At 42.5% G+C, this 22,598-nt stretch overlaps 1 protein-coding gene across 4 annotated transcripts in view; it reads left to right on the top strand.

The window, feature by feature from the left end:
• The window catches only part of LOC149322167 (uncharacterized), a 34,121-nt gene that overhangs the window by 10,654 nt on the left and 869 nt on the right, over positions 1 to 22,598 (top strand). For 2 of the 4 annotated variants that reach the window (XM_089535982.1, XM_089536001.1), the window contains 10 exons: positions 7,463 to 7,521; positions 7,647 to 7,682; positions 8,976 to 9,028; positions 10,361 to 10,493; positions 14,388 to 14,584; positions 15,616 to 15,661; positions 15,754 to 15,819; positions 21,258 to 21,317; positions 21,742 to 21,824; positions 22,466 to 22,560. In XM_089535982.1, coding sequence (XP_089392108.1) covers positions 7,463 to 7,521; positions 7,647 to 7,682; positions 8,976 to 9,028; positions 10,361 to 10,493; positions 14,388 to 14,584; positions 15,616 to 15,661; positions 15,754 to 15,819; positions 21,258 to 21,317; positions 21,742 to 21,824; positions 22,466 to 22,560 — 828 coding nt within the window. Of the gene's footprint in view, positions 1 to 7,462; positions 7,522 to 7,646; positions 7,683 to 8,975; positions 9,029 to 10,360; positions 10,494 to 14,387; positions 14,585 to 15,615; positions 15,662 to 15,733; positions 15,820 to 18,209; positions 18,582 to 21,257; positions 21,318 to 21,741; positions 21,825 to 22,465; positions 22,561 to 22,598 lie in introns of those variants that run through there. The other 2 variants (XM_089535991.1, XM_089536011.1) reach the window with 2 other exon arrangements.

The following is a 22,598-nucleotide window of genomic DNA, read 5'->3' as shown; positions in this document are numbered from 1 at the left end:
TCTCAAAGTAGTTTTTATAGTAGTGGATGGAAGCAGTGGAATCCAGTCACTGTTCCATGTTCCCTTCTCCTGTGGGAACCATATTCCATACATCTCTCTGGGATAGGCAGCTTCACCCTCTTGGGACTTGGGACTATGTACAGTACCTGCAATAGTTTCCTGTTCAGACTGATAAAAGGAATGGACTATTTGGTGTTCTTACAATAAAGGTCTACAGAGTACCAAGGAATAGTAGCAGTAATTGCTGTCACTCTGTTATCAACAGCCCTGCTCAGTTTAATTGACCTGCAGAAGTTAAAGGGCCCACCACTGCAGAAAACTACTTTGTTTAGTTACAAGAGAAGAAGTTCTATTTATAAGGCCCGTACAGACAGGCCAAAATAAAGCTGCTTTGGGTCACTTTGGAGGTATGCTGTTTAAATGATGTATGCATCCTAAGAGGCCAGAAACCATGCCAAAGCCACACTCCAGTCCTAAGGACTGGACCACAGCTTTGGCACAGCTTCTGGCTTCTTGACACATGCATCATTTAAACAGCATACCTCCAAAGTGACCCGAAGCAGCTTTATTTTGGCCTGTCTGTACGGGCCCATTGAAATGTATATTTTTATACATACCCTTCAAAGATGAGTAAGCCATTGTGGGGAACTAAACAAGCAAACAAGTATGGGTCTAAGTTTGGATAGGACAAGTTTGGTTGGAAAGGTGATTTTTAATAGTACAGGATTCCCAGGCCTGGGGAAGGAAGTTTATCCACCTGTCCTGAACGGGGTCACACTTCCCCTGAAGGACGAAGTTCGTAGTTTAGGAGTACTTCTGGACTCGTCTCTACAGTTGACATCTCAAGTGGATGTGACAGTCAGAAGTGCTTGCTATCAACTTCAGTTGATACGCCAATTGCGACCCTACCTGGGCCAAAGGGACCTTGAAACTGTGGTACGTGCTCTGGTAACCTCTCGCTTAGGTTTCTGTAATGCGCTCTACATGGGGCAACCCTTGTACCAAGCCTGGAAGCTTCAGCTAGTACAGAATATGGCAGCCAGATTGGTCACTGGTGTTTCCAGGTTTGACCATATAACACCTATTCTGAAAGATCTGCACTGGCTGCCTATTCGCTTCCGAGCACAATACAAGGTGTTGGTTATTACCTATAAAGCCCTACATGGCTTGGGCCCGAGTTACTTTAGGGACCACATCTCCCCATATAATCCGCCCCGCACACACCAAACAACTGGGAAGAACTTGCTGGAAATCCCACCTTCTAAATATGTTGTTACATCCCAGATGGCCTTCTCAGTAGCGGCCCCACAAATCTGGAACAGTCTTCCCGAGGAGCTCCGCCTTATCACCCCCCGGAAACATTTAAGAAGAGGCTTAAAACCTTCTTCCTCTTCTGTCAAGCCTTCCCCTCTGGAAAATGAAGTTGTGTATTTTGATCCCATCGACTGTCTGCCTCACTCTATTGAATGACTGTTTTAGATTTGTATAGTGTATATTGTGTTACTGGTTTTTATCTTTTTTTATGATGTGTTTGTAATTGGTTTTAATTCTTTGTAAACGGCTTTGATCTTTTGGAAAAGCAGTATATAAATACAATTATTATTATTATTATTATTATTATTATTATTAAAAAAGGGTCTTTGGAATTGATCCATAAAAGTTGAAGTTTAACCAGCTCATGTACCGATTGAGTCTTTCTTATCCAGAATTCAGAAATCCAAACTATTCCAAAATCCAAAACTAGTCAGATGGTGGTTGAGATACTGACACATTTGCTTTCTGATGATTCAGTTGTTTAATGCACAACATTATTAAAAATATTGTGTGTAAAATTACCTTCAGGCTATATAATAATTATTATTATTATTATTATTATTATTATTATTATTATTATTATTTGTATACTGCCCTCTGGCAAACCAATCCAACAGTAAAATATAAAATATGACAATTAAAAACACTTTATCCCTCCCCCCCTTAAGACAGTATTAAACAGTCTAACATATTAAAACACAATATCAATTCATAAAAACAACAGTTAAAAACTAAAACTAAAACCCTGATATCCCTCTGTTGATCCTCAATCATCACTAAGATGAGGCCACGGGAGGAATGAGGGAATCAGGGAACCTGGGCCGGGATGGTTAATCTGGAAAGGCCTGCCGGAAGAGATCCGTCTTGACAGCTTTTTTAAAGCTGTCTAATGATGTCAACTGACGGATCTCATCTGGCAGGTCGTTCCAGAGTTTGGGGGCGACAGCAGAGAACGCCCTCTGGGAGGTCACCGCAAGCCTAGATTTTAGAGGCTGTAGTAAGTTCCTCCCAGAGGACCGGAGAGCGCGGGGAGGATTGTACGGGAGGAGGCGGTCCCTGAGATAGCTTGGACCCAAGCCATTTAGGGCTTTAAAGGTGATAACCAACACCTTGTACTGGGCCCGGAAGCTGATAGGCAGCCAGTGGAGGGACCTCAAAACCGGAGTAATGTGGTCCCTCCTAGATGTTCCTGAAACAAGCCTGGCTGCCATATTTTGAACCAGCTGTAATTTCCGAGTCAAGCACAGGGGTAGCCCCATGTAGAGTGCATTACAGAAGTCAAGGCGTGAGGTTACCAGCACGTGCACAACCGTCTCGAGATCCCTTACTTCCAGAAAAGGGCGCAGCTGGCATATCAGCCGAAGCTGATAACAGGCACTCCTGACCGTCGCATTTACCTGATTTGTCATCAGGAGCGACGAGTCAAGGAGCACCCCCAGACTGTGAACACAGTCGCTGGAGGAGAGTGTGACCCCATCCAGGACTGGAGGTTGGAACCCAATTCTTGGTTTCGGGGCCGCTACCATGAGCACCTCCGTCTTGTCTGGATTCAGTTTCAATCTGTTTTTCCTCATCCAGCCCATTACCGCCTGAAGACATTCATTGAGAGAAGAGATGCCATCGGAATTCGAGGCCGACGAACGAGATACGGAGAAATAGATTTGGGTGTCATCAGCGTACTGATAACACCCAGCACCATAACTCCGTATTATCTCACCCAGCGGCTTCATATAGATGTTAAATAACATCGGGGACAAAATAGCCCCCTGAGGAACCCCACAAGTGAGGTACCTCTTACTGGAGCTACAGTCCCCGAGTAGCACCCTCTGAGACCTGCCCGAGAGGAAGGACCGGAACCACTGCAAAGCAGTGCCCCCGATACCTAACCCCCTCAGGCGGTCCAAGAGGATGCCGTGATCTATAGTATCAAAAGCCGCTGAGAGGTCTAAGAGCACCAACAGGGTCACACTCCCCCTGTCAATGCTCAGACGCAGATCGTCGGTCAAGGCAACCATGGCAGTCTCAACCCCAAAGCCTGTCCTAAAGCCAGTTTGAAATGGGTCTAGATAATCGGTTTCATCCAAGACAGCTTGGAGCTGAAGGGCAACCGCCCTCTCGATCACCTTGCTCAAAAATGGCAGCAATGACACTGGCCTATAATTCCTCATATCCAGGGGGTCTAGGGAAGGTTTTTTCAGGAGTGGCCTAACCGCCACTTCCTTTAAACAAGATGGAACATGTCCTTCCCTGAAGGATGCACCGATGATATCCGTGAGGAATCTCATCAATGCATCCCCCCCCGGACGGCCAGCCATGATGAGCAAGGGTCAAGAGGGCAAGTTGTCTTCCTCACCTTACCAAGCAGCTTGTCCACATCATCAGTACTCACAGATTGGAGCTGATCCAGTATGACTACATCGGCGGAGTCACTGGACGCCTCGCCTGTCAACTCTGTTTCAACGGTGGCATCTAAGTCGGCTCTTATCTGAGAGATTTTGTCTGCAAAGAAGTTGTTAAACGCGTCGCAGCAGGCCGTCGTCGGGTTAAGTAAGGGATTTGGCGCAGGGGGCACCTGCGTCATTTCCCTCACCACCTTAAACAGCTCTGCTGGACAGGACTCTGCAGACGCAATACGTGCAGAGGAGAAGGCTCTCTTCGCTGCACGTATTGCCTCCCGATAGGAACAAAGAAAGTTCCTATGGCGAGTTCTGTCGGATAAGAGTCGAGTCTTCCGCCACCTGCGCTCTAGCCGTCGTCCAAACCGCTTCATCTTCCTCAGCTCTGGCGTGAACCAGGGCCTCCGATTTGGGGCGGGATGGCAAGGGCGCTTGGGAGCAATCGTGTTGATAGCCCTGGTAAGATCGGTGTTCCAGGTATTGACCAGAGCATCGACAGGATCACCGGCATTCCCAACCATTAAACCCTCTAAGGCTGTCTGGAATCCAATGGGCTCCATCAGCCTTTGAGGGCGGACCATTCTAATGGGTCCGCCACCCCCGGTGGGGCAGATATTGGCTCTAAGTTTCGTCTTGACCAGGAAATGATCCGTCCATGACAATGCGGAGGTACTTGCCACCTCCGCCCACGGATATTCCTGTTCCGTACTGAAGACCGCATCAAGTGTATGACCTGCACAATGTGTGGGCCCTTTGACCAATTGGGATAGGCCCATGTTTGTCATGGTCTCCATGAACTCCCGAGCCGCACCTGTTAAACTGGTCTCGAGCGGGATGTTGAAGTCCCCCAGAACTAAGAGTCTGGGGGTCTCCAACAACAGCTCAGAGACCAGCTGTGTCAGCTCGGTCAGGGAGTCTGCTAGACAACGGGGTGGCCGGTAGACTAGCAAAATCCCCAAACTATCCCTGGTCTTCAGGCTAAGGTACATACACTCGAAATGGACTGTGTTCCGGACAGGTATCCTGGCCAAGGTCAGATGGTTCTTATAGACTAGAGCCACTCCGCCCCCCTGCCCACTTCCCCTCACTTGCTCACTGACAGAGTACCCAGCTGGGAGGGCCTGCGCCCATATGGCAGTGCTATCCTCTCCCAGCCAGGTCTCTGTGAAGCAAGCCAGGTCGGCATCTTCATCCAGGAGGAGGTCCTGGATGATATGGGTCTTGTTTTTTACCGACCTGGCATTGCAAAGGAGCAGAGTGAGGTTCTGTGGAATGGTTGGTTTGCTCTCCAAGCCATTCTGAGAAACAGAGGGAACTGAAGACGGGATAGCTTTCAAACAGCGATCCCGTCTTCTTTTGTAACATCTGTTCCCTCTATCCCAACCATACCTCCCATTCCCCAGCACAACTCCAATGGCCGCCCCTGCCACATTCCCGGCCTCAGGTGAGATGGTGAAAGGTCAAAGCCCACTGAATTGGGAGGGGGGTGGTGGTGTTCCCTGGGCCCTCAAGGGAACCCACTGCATCCGCAACTCTCCCTCCGCCACAACCGCCGCCGTCGAGCTCTGCTTGAGGAGTCCCAATGGTGTGGGGAAGCTAGCTGCTGGCTCTGGCTTCTGGCTTCAGGGCTGGAGTGGTGTTCCTGAAGGAGTGTTTGGGGAGGGTATAAATGTCTCACCCAAGCCACACCCCCTTCCTCAGCTGCTGTTGCCTCTGCCTTTGCCTTTGCCTCTGCTTAAAGTCCCAATGGTGTGGGGAAGCTAGCTGCTGGCTCTGTATATATGTATAAGATGTATATGAAACATAAGTGAATTTTGTGTTTACACTTGAGTGCCATCTCCAAGATATATTAGCATATATATGTATGTAGTCTACAAAAGCTCATGCTGCTGACTCCTTTCTTTCAGTTAGTCTCAAAGGTGCTACAAGATCTTTCTGTGTATTGATTCTACAGACTAACATGGCTAGATCTTTGAATCCTACCATTATGTATATGATATTATTTCAAAATCTGAAAAACTCTGAAATACAAAACACTTCTGGCCCCAAGTATTTCAGATAAAGGAGACTCAGCCTGTATATAGTTTTGGAATGAACATTCTATTAAGAAAATTAATGGAAAAGCTGCTGAATTTGTAATTCTGTTAGTGTAAGAAATTAAGTATGATAATCTTTGATTATTTCGGTTTGATTAACTGGGGGATTAAAAAAAGATATTTGCACTTATTTTTTCCTTTATGAATATGGATAATGTTCAAATAAGTAACTGAGGAAAAGGGATATTGAAAAAATAGAGAAGTCACAACTGCTACTTAGCTGTTAGGTCTGTACTATCAACTGCAGTATTATCATTGAGAGCAAGGTGGGACAGAGAGTCTTTATGCTTGCAATGCTTTGCAGTTATAGAAGCACTTGTGTTTCTGTGAGCAACAATAAGTATGTGCAAATCAACATGCCCTTTGCAAATGGATGATGGTTCAATAGTTGGCATTTTCTGACCTATTTTTCTTTGGAATGCCATAGCAACAGGCTGTTTATATATGGTGGTGGTAGTGGGAAGAGTTCTAGTGTATTTTTCTTTCCCCCCTGCACCTTTGGGCAGACTTACGTCCAACATGGAAGACTCCTAGGTGTCAAATTCCCTACAAGAAACCACATGGAGGAAATAAACGTTAAGAACAGAAAGCAGTATGTTGACTGAGTTTCTTAGTATGAAGTGGGTATCTCAAAAAAGAGATGTGAATAATCCGCTTGCAGAGATGAGAAACCCTAAACCATCTCTTCTTCAGTATACAGTCATAGAATCATAGAGTTGGAAGAGACCACAAATTTATATATTTTAAATCCTTGGACAGTTGGATATCTCAGAGCCTCACAGAAGTCACATATAAACTAATATAACCAAGTAGAGAGACAGTGGGTCTCAGTCTGCAACCATGAGCCCTTTCATAATACATAATTATAGTGCTAGGATCTCACTTTTAACTGTCATGGCACCACACCAAGGTATCCCTCCTGGGGTTTATAGTTTGGTCAGAGGCACCTGAGGAGCTACCTGGCTGGGAATGCTAAAGGCCCCCTTAATTGCCAATGCCAGGATCTCATAGGACATTGCCATGGCAGTTAAAATGAAATCATAGCACTGTAATTGTGCAGTATGAAAGGACCCCATGCTTTTTCACCCTGAATTACAATGACCACTTCCTAGGATTTCCAAGAAGTTGTGGAGGAGTGGTAAGTGTTGAGCTTAACTCTGGGATCCAAAGCTGCAAGTCCTATACCATTATAGATACCAGACAGTCATGTATAATAGCTAGTGTATAATTTCTAGTCTCATCATTTTAATTTCTCCCCTACATATGGCTTGATTGTATCTGCATGCCTTGTGTTCATATGTGTGAACACATGTTTCATCTATTCAGGCATCATACAAAAGACCAGTGAGGACAGCCTTGACCATTCTTTGTAGGGATTTTTTTTTAAAAGAATCTGGCATCTTTACCCTTTTTAATCTGCTTTCTATTAGCCATGAGTCAAAAGTGAGTAATGCAGATTAGAAACCTGCCTTTCTTTGTCATTGCTTGCCTTTAGAGAGGCTTGGATATTATTATGGGAGGGCCTGCTCTTCCTGTGGTTAAATGTGAGGTCTCCCAGTTTTTTATGGTGTTTCCAGTATTGCTATGACACTGCTGATAAACGAGTCTCTAAAGCTGATCAGGGATTGTACAGTGACCTTGCTTCTCCTTTTCCAGAGCCTTTCCTTTCTCTGATGCTTGTGGTGACAGAAATGAATTTCTCCCTAGATATGCAGGTACAGTAATTGATGACTTTAGGACCAAAGTTTAATGCAGTCTCTCCTATGTAATATATGTACAATGATCTCTGTTTTAACCTTTGGCTTTGCCTCTCATGGTTTGCTGTATCTTTTCTTTATAGAATTCCAGTTTCTTGGATGAAAGCTGGCAACTTCCGGTAAGAGGTTTTAGTTTTCTTTCTTAGTGCCCTCTTCTTGCTTGGTTCATAACATTTTCTCATCTTGCTGTTTTATAGATGGTGATGGCCATAAAAGATTTTCACGCCAAAAGCACAAGACAAAATGGCTCCTCTGTTTTAAGCTTGAGCTTTGTTTTGTTTTTTAGCACTATTGTAGCACTGTGATTCCATTTTAACTGTCATGGCTGCTTCCTAAGGATTCCAAACGGCTTTCCCTCAATTTTTAATACTAGATGTTTTGATAGACACCACTTGAGGTATTTTAAAATAGTCATCAATTGAATTTATTTTTTAAATACATAAATTGTATTTTAAAATTAGAGGCAGTGAAGGTGGCAGCTCTGATGCTAGTGAGGCAATGAATGTACATAAAGATTCAGGTCCAGTGAATCTGTCTAAGAATCTGGTCCAAATTCTAAAGGAACTATTGAAGGTGCTGAACTCTGGCCTCCATATAGGTTCTGGATTTTGGACATCTCCTTTGAAATTTGGACTAAGACCTGGAACAGATACCTGCCCCACCGACATGGAGGACATCAGCTGCCACTTGTTAAGAGAGGGATTTGGCTTTAGCTAGGCCATAGTTTATAACTGACAAATCATTTCAACACAAGCAAGACAATTTGAAATGTGTATCCTCCTGTAAATGTGTTTGTGACCCTTTCTGAGGGGATTAATACTGTGAAAGTACTTTCACGTTTTCCAAACCAGCTTCAGATTGGACCAGTATGAGCCTAGTGTAGTTGATTTTTAAAAAACACAAACATATACTGTATAGTAAAAACAATGCAAGATTCCAATCGGGATGTTCCTATAGGCTGAAAACCTCTGAGTTCAGCAGATCAGAGATCATTTTAATCCCAGCTGTAAAGACATCCATGAGTGGTTCACCTAAAAAAGGACTGGAGCCCTCCAGGTATCCAGGCCTTCCAGAGTCCCTGGTCATTGACCATGCACACTACGGCATTTGGGAGTTGAGGCCCAATAGCATCTGGAGGTCCAAAGGATCCCTAATTCTGCCATAGAACCCAAAGGTCCTTCCATGTAGCAGTGATTGCAGTTGCTTCATCCTGTTATCGCCCTGGTTATCTTTTTTAATGGTTAAATGGAAAACTCTAAACTTCAGGGCCCTTCACTGCTTTCCTTCATAAAGTAGATAAAAGTAAATTCTTTAATGGAAGCAAAATGCCTCATCTTTGCTAAGGCTGTGCATGGTGAAAGGGGATTTCTTCAAGCTTGCTGGGGGCCCCACTGATGAATCCTGCTTTCCAGGTGTGCGTGACCTACGACACTGTCCCCTGCAGGGAGCTTGGAATGGTGCTCAGGTAAGGGATTTGGCACTCTCCTGCATTGCTTTACTGTCCTTCTGTACAAAGTTCATCCTCTTAAAAAGTTGGGTGTAGGCAACCTGGAAGGGAAAGTCATTGAAAACTGATATGATCATTAAATAATGTGCATCAACTTGATTTAGTGTTGCATTTTGTATTCTGCATCTGGCAATGATGGGAAACAGCATAGAGCAGTGCTGCAGCATTTGAAATAGTATTCCATTCCTCAGCCTTAGTGCAGAGATTTCACCAAGTTTTACTTATGTATTTTGAGGCTGGTTTTTGCACCCATAGAAGAGTATAAAAGAGAACCAGCTTGGTACAGTGGTTGGATTCCTAATGTTTTGTTATGTCTAAAACTTTGTTTGAAGGTTGTTGGGGTTTTGTGGTGGTATTTTTCTAAGCCATTTTTTTAAAAAAAATCCATGTGTCAGTAATGTTACTCTTTTATTTATTTGTTTAGAGTATTTTTTTAGAGTATTTATACCTTGCTCTTCACTCACAAAGGCTCTCAGAGGAGCTTAGAAATGGTTAATTAGACTTAAAAGACACGACACAAAAGGAGAAGGGAATGGTGGTGGGGAAGGAGATCAGGTCCAGCAGTTCTTCTCTCCCTCTGAGGCCTGGATCAAGGCAGATGGACTGCAGGGAGGGCTCTGCATCTTACTCTAGGCCATCCCTGATGGAGCTGGCAGGCCTTTCTCTCTATCTCAGCTGGATGATGTTTATAATTCCACAGGTTGAACAGAACACCGGGCATCGGTGGAGGAGGAGGAGGGTCTTAAAATATTAAAATAGGTTACTTTCACAAAGTAATGATTAACTGCTAACATTTTACTGTTACAAATACTGTTCCAAGCTCTAGTTGAATTCCACAGGGCACAGCTGGCCACAGAGCCCTACAACCCACCCACCCACCCACCCTGTGTGTCAGCCATAACTGGCTTTCAGTGTGGGATTAATCCTGTCAAACCTTCCTATTCCTACTCTAAATGTACTCCAATTTGGCAAGGCTTTCTTTGGACACCTGAGGTTGGAACGGAAGTTGTATTGTCTCTTGCCAAACAGATAGCATTGAGGGGCCACGTATGGCGCTCTCACAAGACCCTCCAGAACAGTAAATTCCAAGCTTGGTCCCTCCAGGTGTTTTGGACTTCAGCTTCCATAATTCCTGATGGTTGGCCAAGTTGGCTGGAGCTTCTGGGATTTGAAGTCCATAACAAATGGAGGACTAAAGGTTGAGAACTACTGCTCTAGAACTCTCCTAGTGTTTTGAGTAAAATACTTCTTCAGAGGGTGTTCTTTTCTCCTCCCCCCCCCCAATCACAGATACTTAGATGGACGGATTTTCATCATAGATGTGCTTCCACAAAGCCAGGCAGAGGTAGATGAGGTTGTGCTGGTTGGAGACGTCATTGATGAAATAAATGGATTTTCACTGAGGAATGCATGCAATGGGCAGGTACGGAAGGGAGCAGTTTGATCTCTGGGGGTGGCAGGGGAAGCGAAGGCTGATACTTCACTTTGAGATCCTGAGAAGGAGCAGAAGAGATAGCTGTGCACAGTTGCTATGGGAACCATGCAGAACAAAAGCTCTGGTGTTTGACCTGGAGATCATGATGAGGGATGGGTGAAGGATTGAAAAAGGCCCAGGAGGAAAAAAAACTGTGTTGTGTTTTTGTGTGAGGTTTAAAAATGAGATATGTTCATGTTCTCTCTGTTAAGCAGAATATAACAATAAATTATTATTATTTAGAAAATCAGAAACTTAAATTGATAATATCAGTAGCTAATTTTCACCAATGTATTTTGTTTACATGTAGAGAAATGTGGGAAATAATACTAAGGCATAGTAACTATGGTAGCGGGGGGTGGACAGGGAGAATGGGGAGAACTTGCAGGCCTCTTCACAGGTTGGCTTTATGCTGTAGGTAGTAAGGAAGTCACAGTTTAATGAAATCACCCAACCCAATCCGATTTGGATTATTTATTTATTTATTTATTTATTTATTTATTTATTTATTTATTGTCATACAGATAAATATATAATTTGAATGGGTGTATACTTCATGTTTGGGGTTTATTTTTTGATAAATTAATACATGAACAGCAAATTGATTCCCTGATGATGGAATCCCATGTAGTCAAACTGATGCCATGCATGTAGCAGAGGTCAAGAAACTTGGAGGAAGGCTAAGGTTTGCAGTAAACAACAAACAACTTTATAAAGGAGAATCCGAAGAGGAATGGGGTGGAAATAGTCCTGTGAGCACTTTCATTGGACATGGAGTATAGGCTGAAGGTGTAGGGAACAGAATAATATGATAGCATGATTCTTTCCACACAGTAGCATTTTGTTCCTCCTTACCTCATGCTTTCCTATAAATAATTAATGAAAGGGTCTAGTTTTATATGGCTTGGACTAACACCTTGTTGACCAGAATCTTTAAACCAAGATATACAGTTATCCAGATTGTTCAGAACTATGCTGTGCTATCTGAGTGAAGCCACAGCTCTTACCACCATCCTCCATTCATGCTACCTGTCATGATGGACAGCTACAGCCTACCTGAGGAGGGGATATGACCAAGTCCATGGAGAGAGCTGCAGATGACCCACACCTGGAAGGAAAAGGCATCCCTACAACATTATCCCTGAGGATACATCAGCACTGTCAAAATAATGCAGTTCCACACCACTTTAATGGCCAGGGTTCTATCCTACAGGTTCCTGGAATATATAGTTTGGTGAGGCGTCAGCACTCTTTGGCAGAGAAGGCTAAAGACCTTGTAAAACTGCAAATCCCAGGATTTCATAGGATGGAAGGACCACACTTGGAGTCAAACTGCATTATTTCTGCAGTGTAGGTTTACTCCCAGACAATTCTTCCTCGGCGTCAGACAAAATCAGTTACAAACTTTTGCATCTATGTAAACTCAGTGATGGAACATGCACTGCAAGGTCGAAACAGGCACACTTAAATTAGATAAAATTAATTACCGTATATACTTGACTATAAGTGATCTCATGTATAAATTGAGGGCAGGTTTTGGGACTAAAATTATGTATTTTGATATGACCCATGTATAAGTCGAGGGTAAAATTTAGGGGCAGGTGACAAAGGATCTACAGGTTGAAGCAAAGGGAAATTATGCCAAAGAACTTAACAAAATTATAGCCATTGAAGGGTGGATGGATGAGAGAGCAGAGGGGGTCAGTGCTTTCAGGACAGATTACACCTTTGCCTTTCACCAGGGGGTGGTTCGCTTTTTATAAGAGTTAAAGTACAGTACTTACATTGACCCATGGATAAATTGACTTGGGTTTTTTTGGGGGTCAATTTTTTGACTAAAATTTCCAGACTTATACATGAGTATATACAGTAGTATGGTTTTAGAAAGCCAAATAGCTCTTCCCCTGTAGCTCACTCATAGGATTACATTAGTATGCCAAATTTCAGATATCTAGGTTGAAGTTCTTGAAGTTATGGCTCTGACAAGACACATATCCCCTATAAGTATATTATTATCATAGTATTTATCATTATTGATAATTATAATAACAACTGTTTTTAATGTTCACTGATCATGCTGCTGCAGGACACTTCATTTTTCACATAGATAATAACAATTAGGTATAGTATCCGGTGGTTCCTAGACACTAGGTAAACATCCAAACAATAAATCAGCAAGTCACAGTTGTGCCACACTTATAGCAGACAGAGAGCTGAGGACTGCCTGAAAGTAACCTGTTATTTGCAAAACCTAACTCTGGCAAATAGCAACAGGTTGGCATAGTGTTACTTTTGCCCGTCTGTTACATGTTTCTGAGTGTGTTCTAACTCAGTTTGAGCAAGGGGAGTAGAAAGAGATGCCAAGGGTAGCTGACTTACGCTGCCTTTTTGTGGGGTGTCATGTAGGATTGAGGAGCAGAGGGGCCAGCAACAGAGAATGATGGAGAGAGAGAAACAGAAAAGTGGGAGGTGCTGCATTGAAAACATGAGCTACATAAGAGACTCAAGTGGTGTATGTGTGTCTGTGCCTTCAAATTGCCTGTTGGCTTATAACAACCCCGTGAATTTCATAGAGTTTTCTTAGCCAAGGAATGCTCAGAGGTGCTTTTGGCGGTTCTTTCCACTGAAATACAGTCTACAGCACCTGGCATTCCTTGGCAGTCTCCCATCCAAACACTAAATGACCCTGTTTAGTTTCCAAAATTAGATGAGAGCTGGTGTTTTTACAGTGTTTAGGCATAGACTCCGTTTACTTGGCAATAAAATAAATTTTTTAAAAAACCTTTAAAAATGTAAGCCTGCCTTTTTTGCCTTCCTCCATTCTGCTCAACTTAACCAAACAGCATCTACTGTTAGGTGAGCCAGTGTGAGTTCTGGAGAGAGGCAGATGGAGAGAGCAAGGTTTGTTATGCCAAACTGTGGCATAGGGTGCACACTGAGACTGGCTGGGCAGATGTGAGCTATGAGAAGACATTTAGATGTTTTTCTGTATACCTTGGGCTAGCTTGGTCATGAAATGAAGAGCAGTTGTTTGGGGAAGAGAGAGACGGGGGAAAGAGAAGAGATTGAATGCTTAACTGCTTCTACACCCCTGCCAGCTGCATGTGCAAGTAGTGCACATAGCAGCTTCATGATCTGTTACACTGTGCCTGTGTTAATGAGTGAGTGTCAGTGGAGAAGAAAGAGCACAGGCAGATTGGCCTACTCATTATTAGGATAATCAGATGTGGTAAGGAACCCCAGAGCCTTTTCCTGTATTTTTAACCTACACAGTAGTGATACTAACAACAATGTATTAGGGAAGAGTAATCCAATGAGTTACTTTCTGGACTGCAGTAACAATAGCAAGTTATTTATTTATCTATGCAATTTATATTCTGCATTTCTCTTGGTATTGGAGCCAGCATGGCATAGTGGTTTGAATGTTGGACTATTACTCTGGAGACCCAAGGTTCAATACCCAGTTTGGCCATGAAAGCCACTGAATGACCTTGGGCAAGTCACATGCTCTCGGCCTCAGGGAAGGGAAGTGGCAAACTTCCTCTGAACAAATCTTGCCAATCAAATCCCATGATAGGTCTGCTTTAGGATCGCCATAAGTCAGAAAATACTTGAAGGCACACATCACCACTACCATAGTAATGACCTGTTGGGTGATGAGAAGAAATAAGATATGTAAGAGAAGACGTAATGATCTTTTGGGTGCTCAGTCAGACGTAACGTGAATAGTTCCTTTTGAAAGTAATATTCTAAGCACTGGGTCTTGGAAGCAAATGGAATGAGGGGCTGGTGAGTGATAATACACATTCCTTCCTACTAGCTTCTGCATCTATTTAACTTCAGGCTGGGACGGTGCTGCAGAAGCTGAAGGGCAAACCACTGAGCTTCCGCCTAATCCGCTGGAAATGGCATGATGGAGGAATGTACAAGCCACTGTTGCCTTACCTGAAAATTCTCCGGGAGAAAATCCCCCGCTTCCAGCTCCAGCATGAGCATGTACAGAAGGAAAAGAAAGAGGACCGGAGCTTACAGGGGGGCAGGTAGGGGGCTGCCAGGGCTGTTGAGCTAAGGCAAAACCGTTGCAGGCTTCAGGTTTGACAAAATGTAACAATAAAAATCGCAGGCTTGGATTAATTCTGAGCAAGGCCTGTAACTGAAGTGAAATGTTATGGTTCTTGTGCTGTTTTCTTTGAACTTCCAATTGCTACAGACAAGCCATAGGTTTAAAAAAAACAAAAACGTTTATCTGATGTCACAGAATTCTTTTGGCTTAAGAGCAAGTAAAATCAGTACCAAACTGAGAAAAGAATTTGGAAGGTGCACTATCTTCTTCTCTTCTGTAATATTTCCATCTGGCTGAAGAGAATTTATGGGGAAGATATATAAGAAGATACATATGTAAGTAAAGGTTCTGAGGTGAGAAGAAGCATCTCCAAAGTCAAGACAGCTAAGAAAGTCCACCCCAGATGTTATGTACGTATTTAGAATTTCTTCTGACAAAAACTGCCTGCTGTGTGCCTGTGGGTGTTGTGGAGGTCCTTCCAAAGCACAGTTTATGTTCTGATATGATTACATATGTCATGGTGCAAATAGCCACTTTTCATACTTAAAAAAATACTCCTTCACACTTAAAAATGAGGGGCGCCATCTTCTGATCATCATTTGCATCTGTATCACAGGTAGGCAACTTCTGGTTCTCCAGGTCTTGTTGGACTGCAATCCCCATTAGCCACACCCAACATGGCAAGTGGTGAGGGATGATGTGAACTACAGGCCAACAACATTTAGAGGGTCCTATGTTGCCATTTTTATTCTGTGTTACAGTGAAAAGCAGCCATGTGGATGTACATGCTCAGACATCTATGCCAGTTAAGTAACAACCAGCTAATATAGAGGTCAAATCTGCCAACATAATTGTTCAGAATCATCCAGCAACATTCTTCTTTGAAGGCAGAGAGCTCTGGTGTGCAGCTTGGACTGTCCCTGAAGGTTGCATGTGGTGCATAAATGAAGTAACTACTGCAGATTTGTAGACTTCTTGGACTAATTGCCTTGACTGTTTTCTTCTCAGGCTGCTGTACAACCTGCGCTACTTAGGCCAGATCAGTGTAGGAAAGGTGAGACTGTGAGCCTGGATGGAGAAGAGAGACTGCTTAGTTTTTCATTTTACTGCGTTATTTTTGTTACAGCTTTCTGATTCTGTTTTCAGTATGGAGGCAAAGAAGTGTTAGACTGTGGCATACCTATGGTTTTAGAGAAATGTTTACCACCACAGGTAAGTTATTGGTTATGAATTTTTAAAATGTGGGGAGGTAATGTTGTTAAAAGGCACGCCTGCATTTTCAACCTTGTAAATAACAGATTTTATCTTAATCTACATATTTTTTTTAAAAAATGACTACAGCTCAACCGCTATAATTGTTCACAACCTTTTTTTGTGAGCAATTTCTGAAGTGCATAGGAATATGGATTGTGCATTTATCTGAAACAAGAAATCATCCTGAATGTTCATATGCTGAGAGAGCCAAGTCTTCCAAGTGCATATATGTGCTGCTATCCGACTGAAGCTGCATGAAAAATGAAGACTGAGCATGCTTTGCCTAAGGCACCTAAAAAGCTCCTAGCTCAGTACGCTTTTAGTGTATACAGGACATTTTTGAGCATTTCCAGTGGAGAATGCTGGAACCAACTTTTGTTTAACCATACTCTGCAGGAGGTGGGGGTGGGGATTAAAAAAATAATTAAGAATCTCCTTGAAACATCTGTCTTCCATGAGATGTCTTTTGGTAACTGAGCAACATTAATCCTTTCAGAAGGGAAAGAAAGTGGATAGGAGGAATAAGATGGTGTTTTCTTCACAAATGCTAGTCACTAAAATGTGTGAAGAACTTAAAAAGTAAACAGTCTACCTCTGTAAACTGAATCTGTGCAGCTTAACATTGAAGTTTTGGGTGGCTCTCTCAGAGATACATACATTGTCAAACCCTTCTACAATAAGATAGTGTGTTGTTATTATTATTTGCTGTGAAGCTGGCTTTGCCTTACAGTGACCCAATGTAAAAGAGATCTGTAAGTGACCCTGTTATTAACAGCACTCTTCATACCTTAACTCGGGGCCATCGCTTCCTTCGTTGAGTCAGTTTAGTTGTAAAAAGTCTTCTTTACCCATTGCTGCAACTTTACTGAGCATTATCCTCTTTTCTGGTGAATCATTTTGTCTCATCATTTGTCCAAAGTACAAGACCATCAGTTTAGTCATAAGACATAGTTAGTGGTCAGTAAATCCAGCACCAGTAGCAATGGACAAAATATAAACTGATTTTACCGGAAAGGTAACAAGCTATCTTCCCTCAGGATGTTTCAAAATCCCTTACCTCTTGGATACAAACAAATTATACTCTTGGTATCCCCATTGATGTGTTCCGAAACCTTGAGGCAGTCATACCACATGTTAGTTTCTGTAAGAAATTAAACCTCTGTTCAAATCTCTTAAGAATTGATTTATTGGTTAGTTTCACATATTTATTTATTTAAAAAAACTTAAATTGAGTCACAGTGAGGTATTGATCAGAATGTTCCATAACAGTACAGTGCCTGTGGCAGTTTGTGTGATATGTGAATTGTTACAAGTGCCAATTTTGGTTGAGCATGGTGGGAGTTATAGCCCAACACATTTGGGGGTTGACAGATAGGAAGAGTCAGGCCAAGCAAGTTCGTGTTCTGTTTTGTCAACTGCTGTCAGGCCTGGTCCTAGACTTTTCAATGTAGGTCCCCATTGTGTCATCCACACCCTTTTAGTATCATGTGAGCCGCCTTGGGTCCCTTTTTTGGGAGAAAGGTGGCATAAAAGTGAAATACATACTTGCTCCATGTTTTGATTTCTGCTTAGCACAAGTTTCGTTTCTCTGTGTTAGTAACTTCTCTTTTTCAGTTAATCTCAAAGGTGCTGCAAGATTCCTTTGCATACTGTGTGTTGTTTGCCTTCGAGTCATTTTAACTTATGGCGACTCATAGGGTTTTCTTGGCAAGCTTCTTCAGAGGGAGTTTCCTAATATTATCCTCTGAGACTGTGACTTGCCCAGTGGGTTTTCATTTTCTGAGCAGGGATTCAAACCCAGCTGTCCATAGTCAGTCTAGTACTCAAACTGGCTCCCTGTTACTAACTGTAGTAACAGGAAATCATCAGATGAAATAACTTTTCTTTGAATGTTCACAAATATGTAGGTGTACAAGAATGAACTAACTGGGACCTAAGACTTGGCTATCTTTCATTGTGGGTTTTGGCAGGAGAACTCTATTTTTCATAGGACAGGTGTTGACAGCAAATCTTTGATCTGTGGAAAAGCGGTATATAAATAAAATTTATTATTATTATTATTATTATTATTATTATTATTATATTGCACTCATCACTGTGTGGCCTGGACACCTTCAATTGCAATCATGTTTAGTCTGACATGCAAATCTAAGAGGTGCTAACTTCTTTAAAAATCTTGCTTCTAATGGCTATTGGCCATGATGTTATTCTGAGTGGAAGGTGTTTGGAGGTTTAATCCAATGCCTACTACAAGTGTTGAATTATATTCACTCTCCTGCAAGCTGATTTCTCCTTGCACAATAATATTTTTCTTTGAGTTGTTCCTCTCATCTGCCCAACTGTTTCAGAGCTTCCCGCAACTAGTGGATCAGATTTGGGAGAACATGAGGGGGAACTGCCCAGTAATCAGGGGGAAATCTAGTCTGCTACTTTATATACTGTCCCCTGCAGGGAGCTTGGAATGGTGCTCAGGTAAGAGATCTGGCACTCTCCTGCATTGCTTTAATGTTCCTCTGTACAAAGTTCATCCTCTTAAAAAGTTGTGAGATTCCTGTATTTATGAATTAGGAGGAATAGCTAATACCTCAGAGGACAGGATCAAGATTCAAAATGACCTGAATAGACCAGAAAGCTGGGCCAAAGCTAACACAACATGGAGAAATGTAAGGTACTGCACTTAGGGTGGAAAAATGAAATGCACAGATATACGATGCGGGACACCTGGCCAAATGAAACTGTGTGTGAAAGGGATCTACGAGTCCAGGTGGACCAATTTTAGGCTGCATCAATAAAAGTATAGTGTCTAGCTTAAGAGAAGTAATAGTACGACTATATTCTGCTTTGGTCAGGCCCCACCTGGAATATTGTGTCCAGTTCTGGGCACCACAATTCAGAAAGGATGTTGAGAAACTGGAGCGTGTCCAAAGGAGGGTGAATAAAATGGTGAAGGGTTTGGAAACCATGTCCTATGAGGAATGACTTAGGGAGCTGGGGATATTTAGCCTGGAGAAAATAAGGTTAAGAGGTGATATGATAGCCCTGTTTAAATATTTGAGGGGATGTCATATTGAGGAGGGAGCAAGCTTGTTTTCTGCTGCTCCAGAGAAGAGATTCCACCTCAACATTAGGGGAACTTTCTGACAGTAAGGGCTGTTCAACAGTGGAACAAACTCTTTCGGAGTGTAGTAGAGTCTCCTTCCTTGGAGGTCTTTAAGCAGAGGCTGGTTGGCCATCTGTCAGGGATGCTTTGATTGAGAGTTCCTTCATGGCAGGGAGTTGGACTGGATGGCCCTTGTGGTCTCTTCCAACTCTACGATTCTATCTTGTCAGGCCACCAACTTTGCCCTTTCAGTTTTCACCCTAAATATATGGAACCACCAGTGGAAATGATCATGACATAAAATGGCCTCTAACTGAATATAGTGCTTGTATTTGGATATTGTAGAAATCTGGTGAATAAATCAAGACTGAGTCTATTAAGAATCTACAAAACAGATGGTTTGTATGTCTCTCTCCTGTATATTTGGGGGGAGCAATGGAAGGGGATGAGATTTAATCAGAGAATCATCCCAGCTGTGTTTATAGTTACCCTTAAACTGTTTGAAAGTGATGTTTGTATTATACAGTACTACGTGTGCATGAGTCCTGGCATTTAAAGAAGGATAGAGGCAGGATTTTGAAGTCGCCACCATCTTAGTGAAAACATACAAAGCTCCAGACTGCTCTGTTTGTACAATTTGGCTCCAGGCTCATCCAGTCTGTGTGCATGTCCAGCAACAATCACCTACTGCAGATTTCTGGGACTCAGTCATATTGAGCTTTTCTAAATGTCTGGATCTAACCCATGAAGATGTGCCAGGGTTTTTAACCATCGCTCCACTAATATAAGAGGAAACTGTTATTGCTGTTTTTATTAGCAGAAACTGCCTTGTTTGAAGGCATGGTCTACAGTATAAAAGCTGTTACAAAACACAGCATGGGCCAGATGAAAGTTATGCAACCATACGCCATCCTGAAGGCTGTTCTTCCACCAGAGTCCTCAGAACTCTTAATAATTTAGGTGCAACCTGTGTAGGCGATCACTGCTGAGAAACAAACATCAACAGGAGAAACTTTTTTCATTCATCTCCTCCAAGATCCTGCTTTAGCTACCTCAGTACAAGCCACTCCAGTTGCTGTTGTAGCTATCAACAAAATCGAGTGGTTTTGTTGTATTTTAAAAGACATGAAGGTATTGCTTTTGTTGGTGTGTGCATCACCCTTTGCCTTACTCTCTTCCCCTTTATCCACTGTTGCTGGCTTTTATTATTTGTAGTGTGCCTTCAAGTCATTTCTGACTTATGGAGCCCCTATAAGGGATTTTCTTGGCAAAATTTGTTCAAAGGTTTGCCATTGCCTTTCTCTGCGGCTGTGACTTGGCCAAGGTCACCCAATAGGTTTCCACAGCTGAGCGAGAATTGAACATGGGTCTCCAGAGTCATAGTCCAACACTCAAACCATTACACCATGCTGGCTCTCGCTATTGCTGGCTACCAGCTCTTAAACATAATGGATAGGCCTAGCCTGCTATATTCCCCCAGAGCAAGAGAAACCTGATCTCTTTTCAGTTCTAGGCACTCTGGTGAGCTGTTGTGATGATGCCTTATCTCATTTCCTTTATGAAAGAGAAGTCCAGGTGAGGGCCAAGGCTGTGCACAGAATGTCAAGTGGAAGCCTAAAGTGGTAGGCCAGGCATCATTTTTAATTACCCCATTTCAGTCAATCCAGGTATTATACATTGATAAGACTATTACTTCTTAGAATTCAAAGCTGTACAGCATCTGTGTTCCTAGCTGCTGCATCACTTCAAACCTACATCAAAAACATAAGGCTTTTTAATGGGAAAAATATGCCAGAATCATTGGATCATCAGTTTTGTAGTTAAGTACCCTTGTCTGTCAAGCAGTTTGATTGGGGCTGCCTTTATGTTTATTTTTTTTATCCCTTCTCCCATCAAAAATGAAGCAAAATACTAGAAGAAAAAACCCTAGCACTCTCTGTTAACTCACAAGCATATTGCTACTTACCAGTTTATTTACCTAGCATCCTTTAGCACAGAGGCTTTTCAATGAGAGTCGCTCAAGGGGGGGCACAAGACTTGGAGGCCCTGATCCCTCCTCCTCTTCCCAAACTTTTTTGTGTCAAATTTACACATTTGAGTTCAATACTGAATGTATTTAAATAAATGTTATAATTCGAACAATGTTACTTCCTTATAAAACATTAAAACATATTTTTATTCATATACTATACTGAGTGGGAGTGGGCACAATCTCTGTATGTAGATGTAATAGGAGTCACAAGGGTAAAAAAGTTTGAGAACCACCGCTTTAGCAGTTTTAATATATTTTTCCTAGGTGGTTTTATTTGATGTCAAAGAAACAGAAGTTTTCGTTCAAGGGAAAGCATCTTCAAAGGTTAGTATACTTTTGTATCTTGATCGTATTTAGTGGCTGTATTTGTTTTATGCCTTTTAAAAATGTTACATGTTATGTGTGCCAGGGCTATTTGTATGCCTAAAACGTTATTCTAGTATTTGCATATAGAGTCCACCCTCCCCATACGTGGGGGATCTGTCCCGGATGCCACTGCCCCCCGTGTATGGAGAAAAGACTGTATGCTCAAGCCCCATAGAAAATAACAGGGTGCATGCTTGCATCAGTGCACAGGGTGCGAGTATGCACCCCATTATTTCTGCCAGGGCTTGCCTTCCACGTAAGCTCAAAGCCATGGAAGGCAAGCCTGCCTATAAGGAGGGCCGACTGTACACTGAATAACATGATTCCAAGCGATCAGTTCAGGGCTGGTGCCTTTTCAAATCCCTGTTCTTGCTATTGTCAGGTTTTGTTCCGATGCCCTTATACAGACATTTCCTGCGTAGGACGGCGTCTAGAAAACAACAATCTATTTGCCTTCTGCTGTGTGTAAGTTCAACATGTGCATGTGTTATATGTGTCATAATAATTTTAAGTAGCAGCACACTACTTTTTATCGTAGGATGAATTCAACAATGTGAGCTACTCCTCCCCGCCCTACAATTCAGTGCTTGTTCTGCCAACAACTTAAAAACTCCTACAAAAGGCTTTTAAAAGCCAAACATAGGTTCTAAAAAACGGGCACTATTCTATGTCTATACTCAATTTGTGATAAAGCCCTCTACACTTTAGAAGATAGCCTGGGAAGTACTAATGTAAAGTATCTGATGTGGGGGAACAGACATTGTAGCTAATAACCATTTGTGACTATTGGCTGGTTTTTTGCTTTCCTGGAAATTTCCTGGGGAGTGGTAGTTGATGCCCTGTGGACTGGCGTCAGTCCATACACTACCACCTCAAAAAGCACTGCTCTATGGTCCCCGCTTATGTGAGGAAACAAACCTTGGACCAACCATCTTTGGGAACTCAAAAAGGATGCTAAGAATACTTCAGCTTTTTAATAATTGTAACAGCATTTGTGTTGCTCATTTTATTTATTTCACACCCTATCTTTCTCACAGTATGGGACCTATGTCTTACTAATAACAGGGCAGAATGAACCCAGAACTGAGATCTGTTCTTTAATATAGGGTTTCACCAGAATCGCCAGAGCACAGCACCTTTGACTGTCTTGTGTTTGAATCAAATTCTGAAGAAGAAAGTGAGGAAATCATCAGAAGAATTGGTAAGGATATATGTGCTTTAAGTATACATTAAATAGTA

This window comes from Sceloporus occidentalis, unplaced genomic scaffold (assembly GCF_023333645.1).
Source record: "Sceloporus occidentalis isolate IW3139 unplaced genomic scaffold, rSceOcc1.0.p SCAF_1, whole genome shotgun sequence".
Lineage (NCBI taxonomy): Eukaryota > Metazoa > Chordata > Lepidosauria > Squamata > Phrynosomatidae > Sceloporus > Sceloporus occidentalis.
The sequence above is the reverse complement of the archived record's forward strand: the minus strand, read 5'-3'. Positions and strand labels throughout refer to the sequence as shown.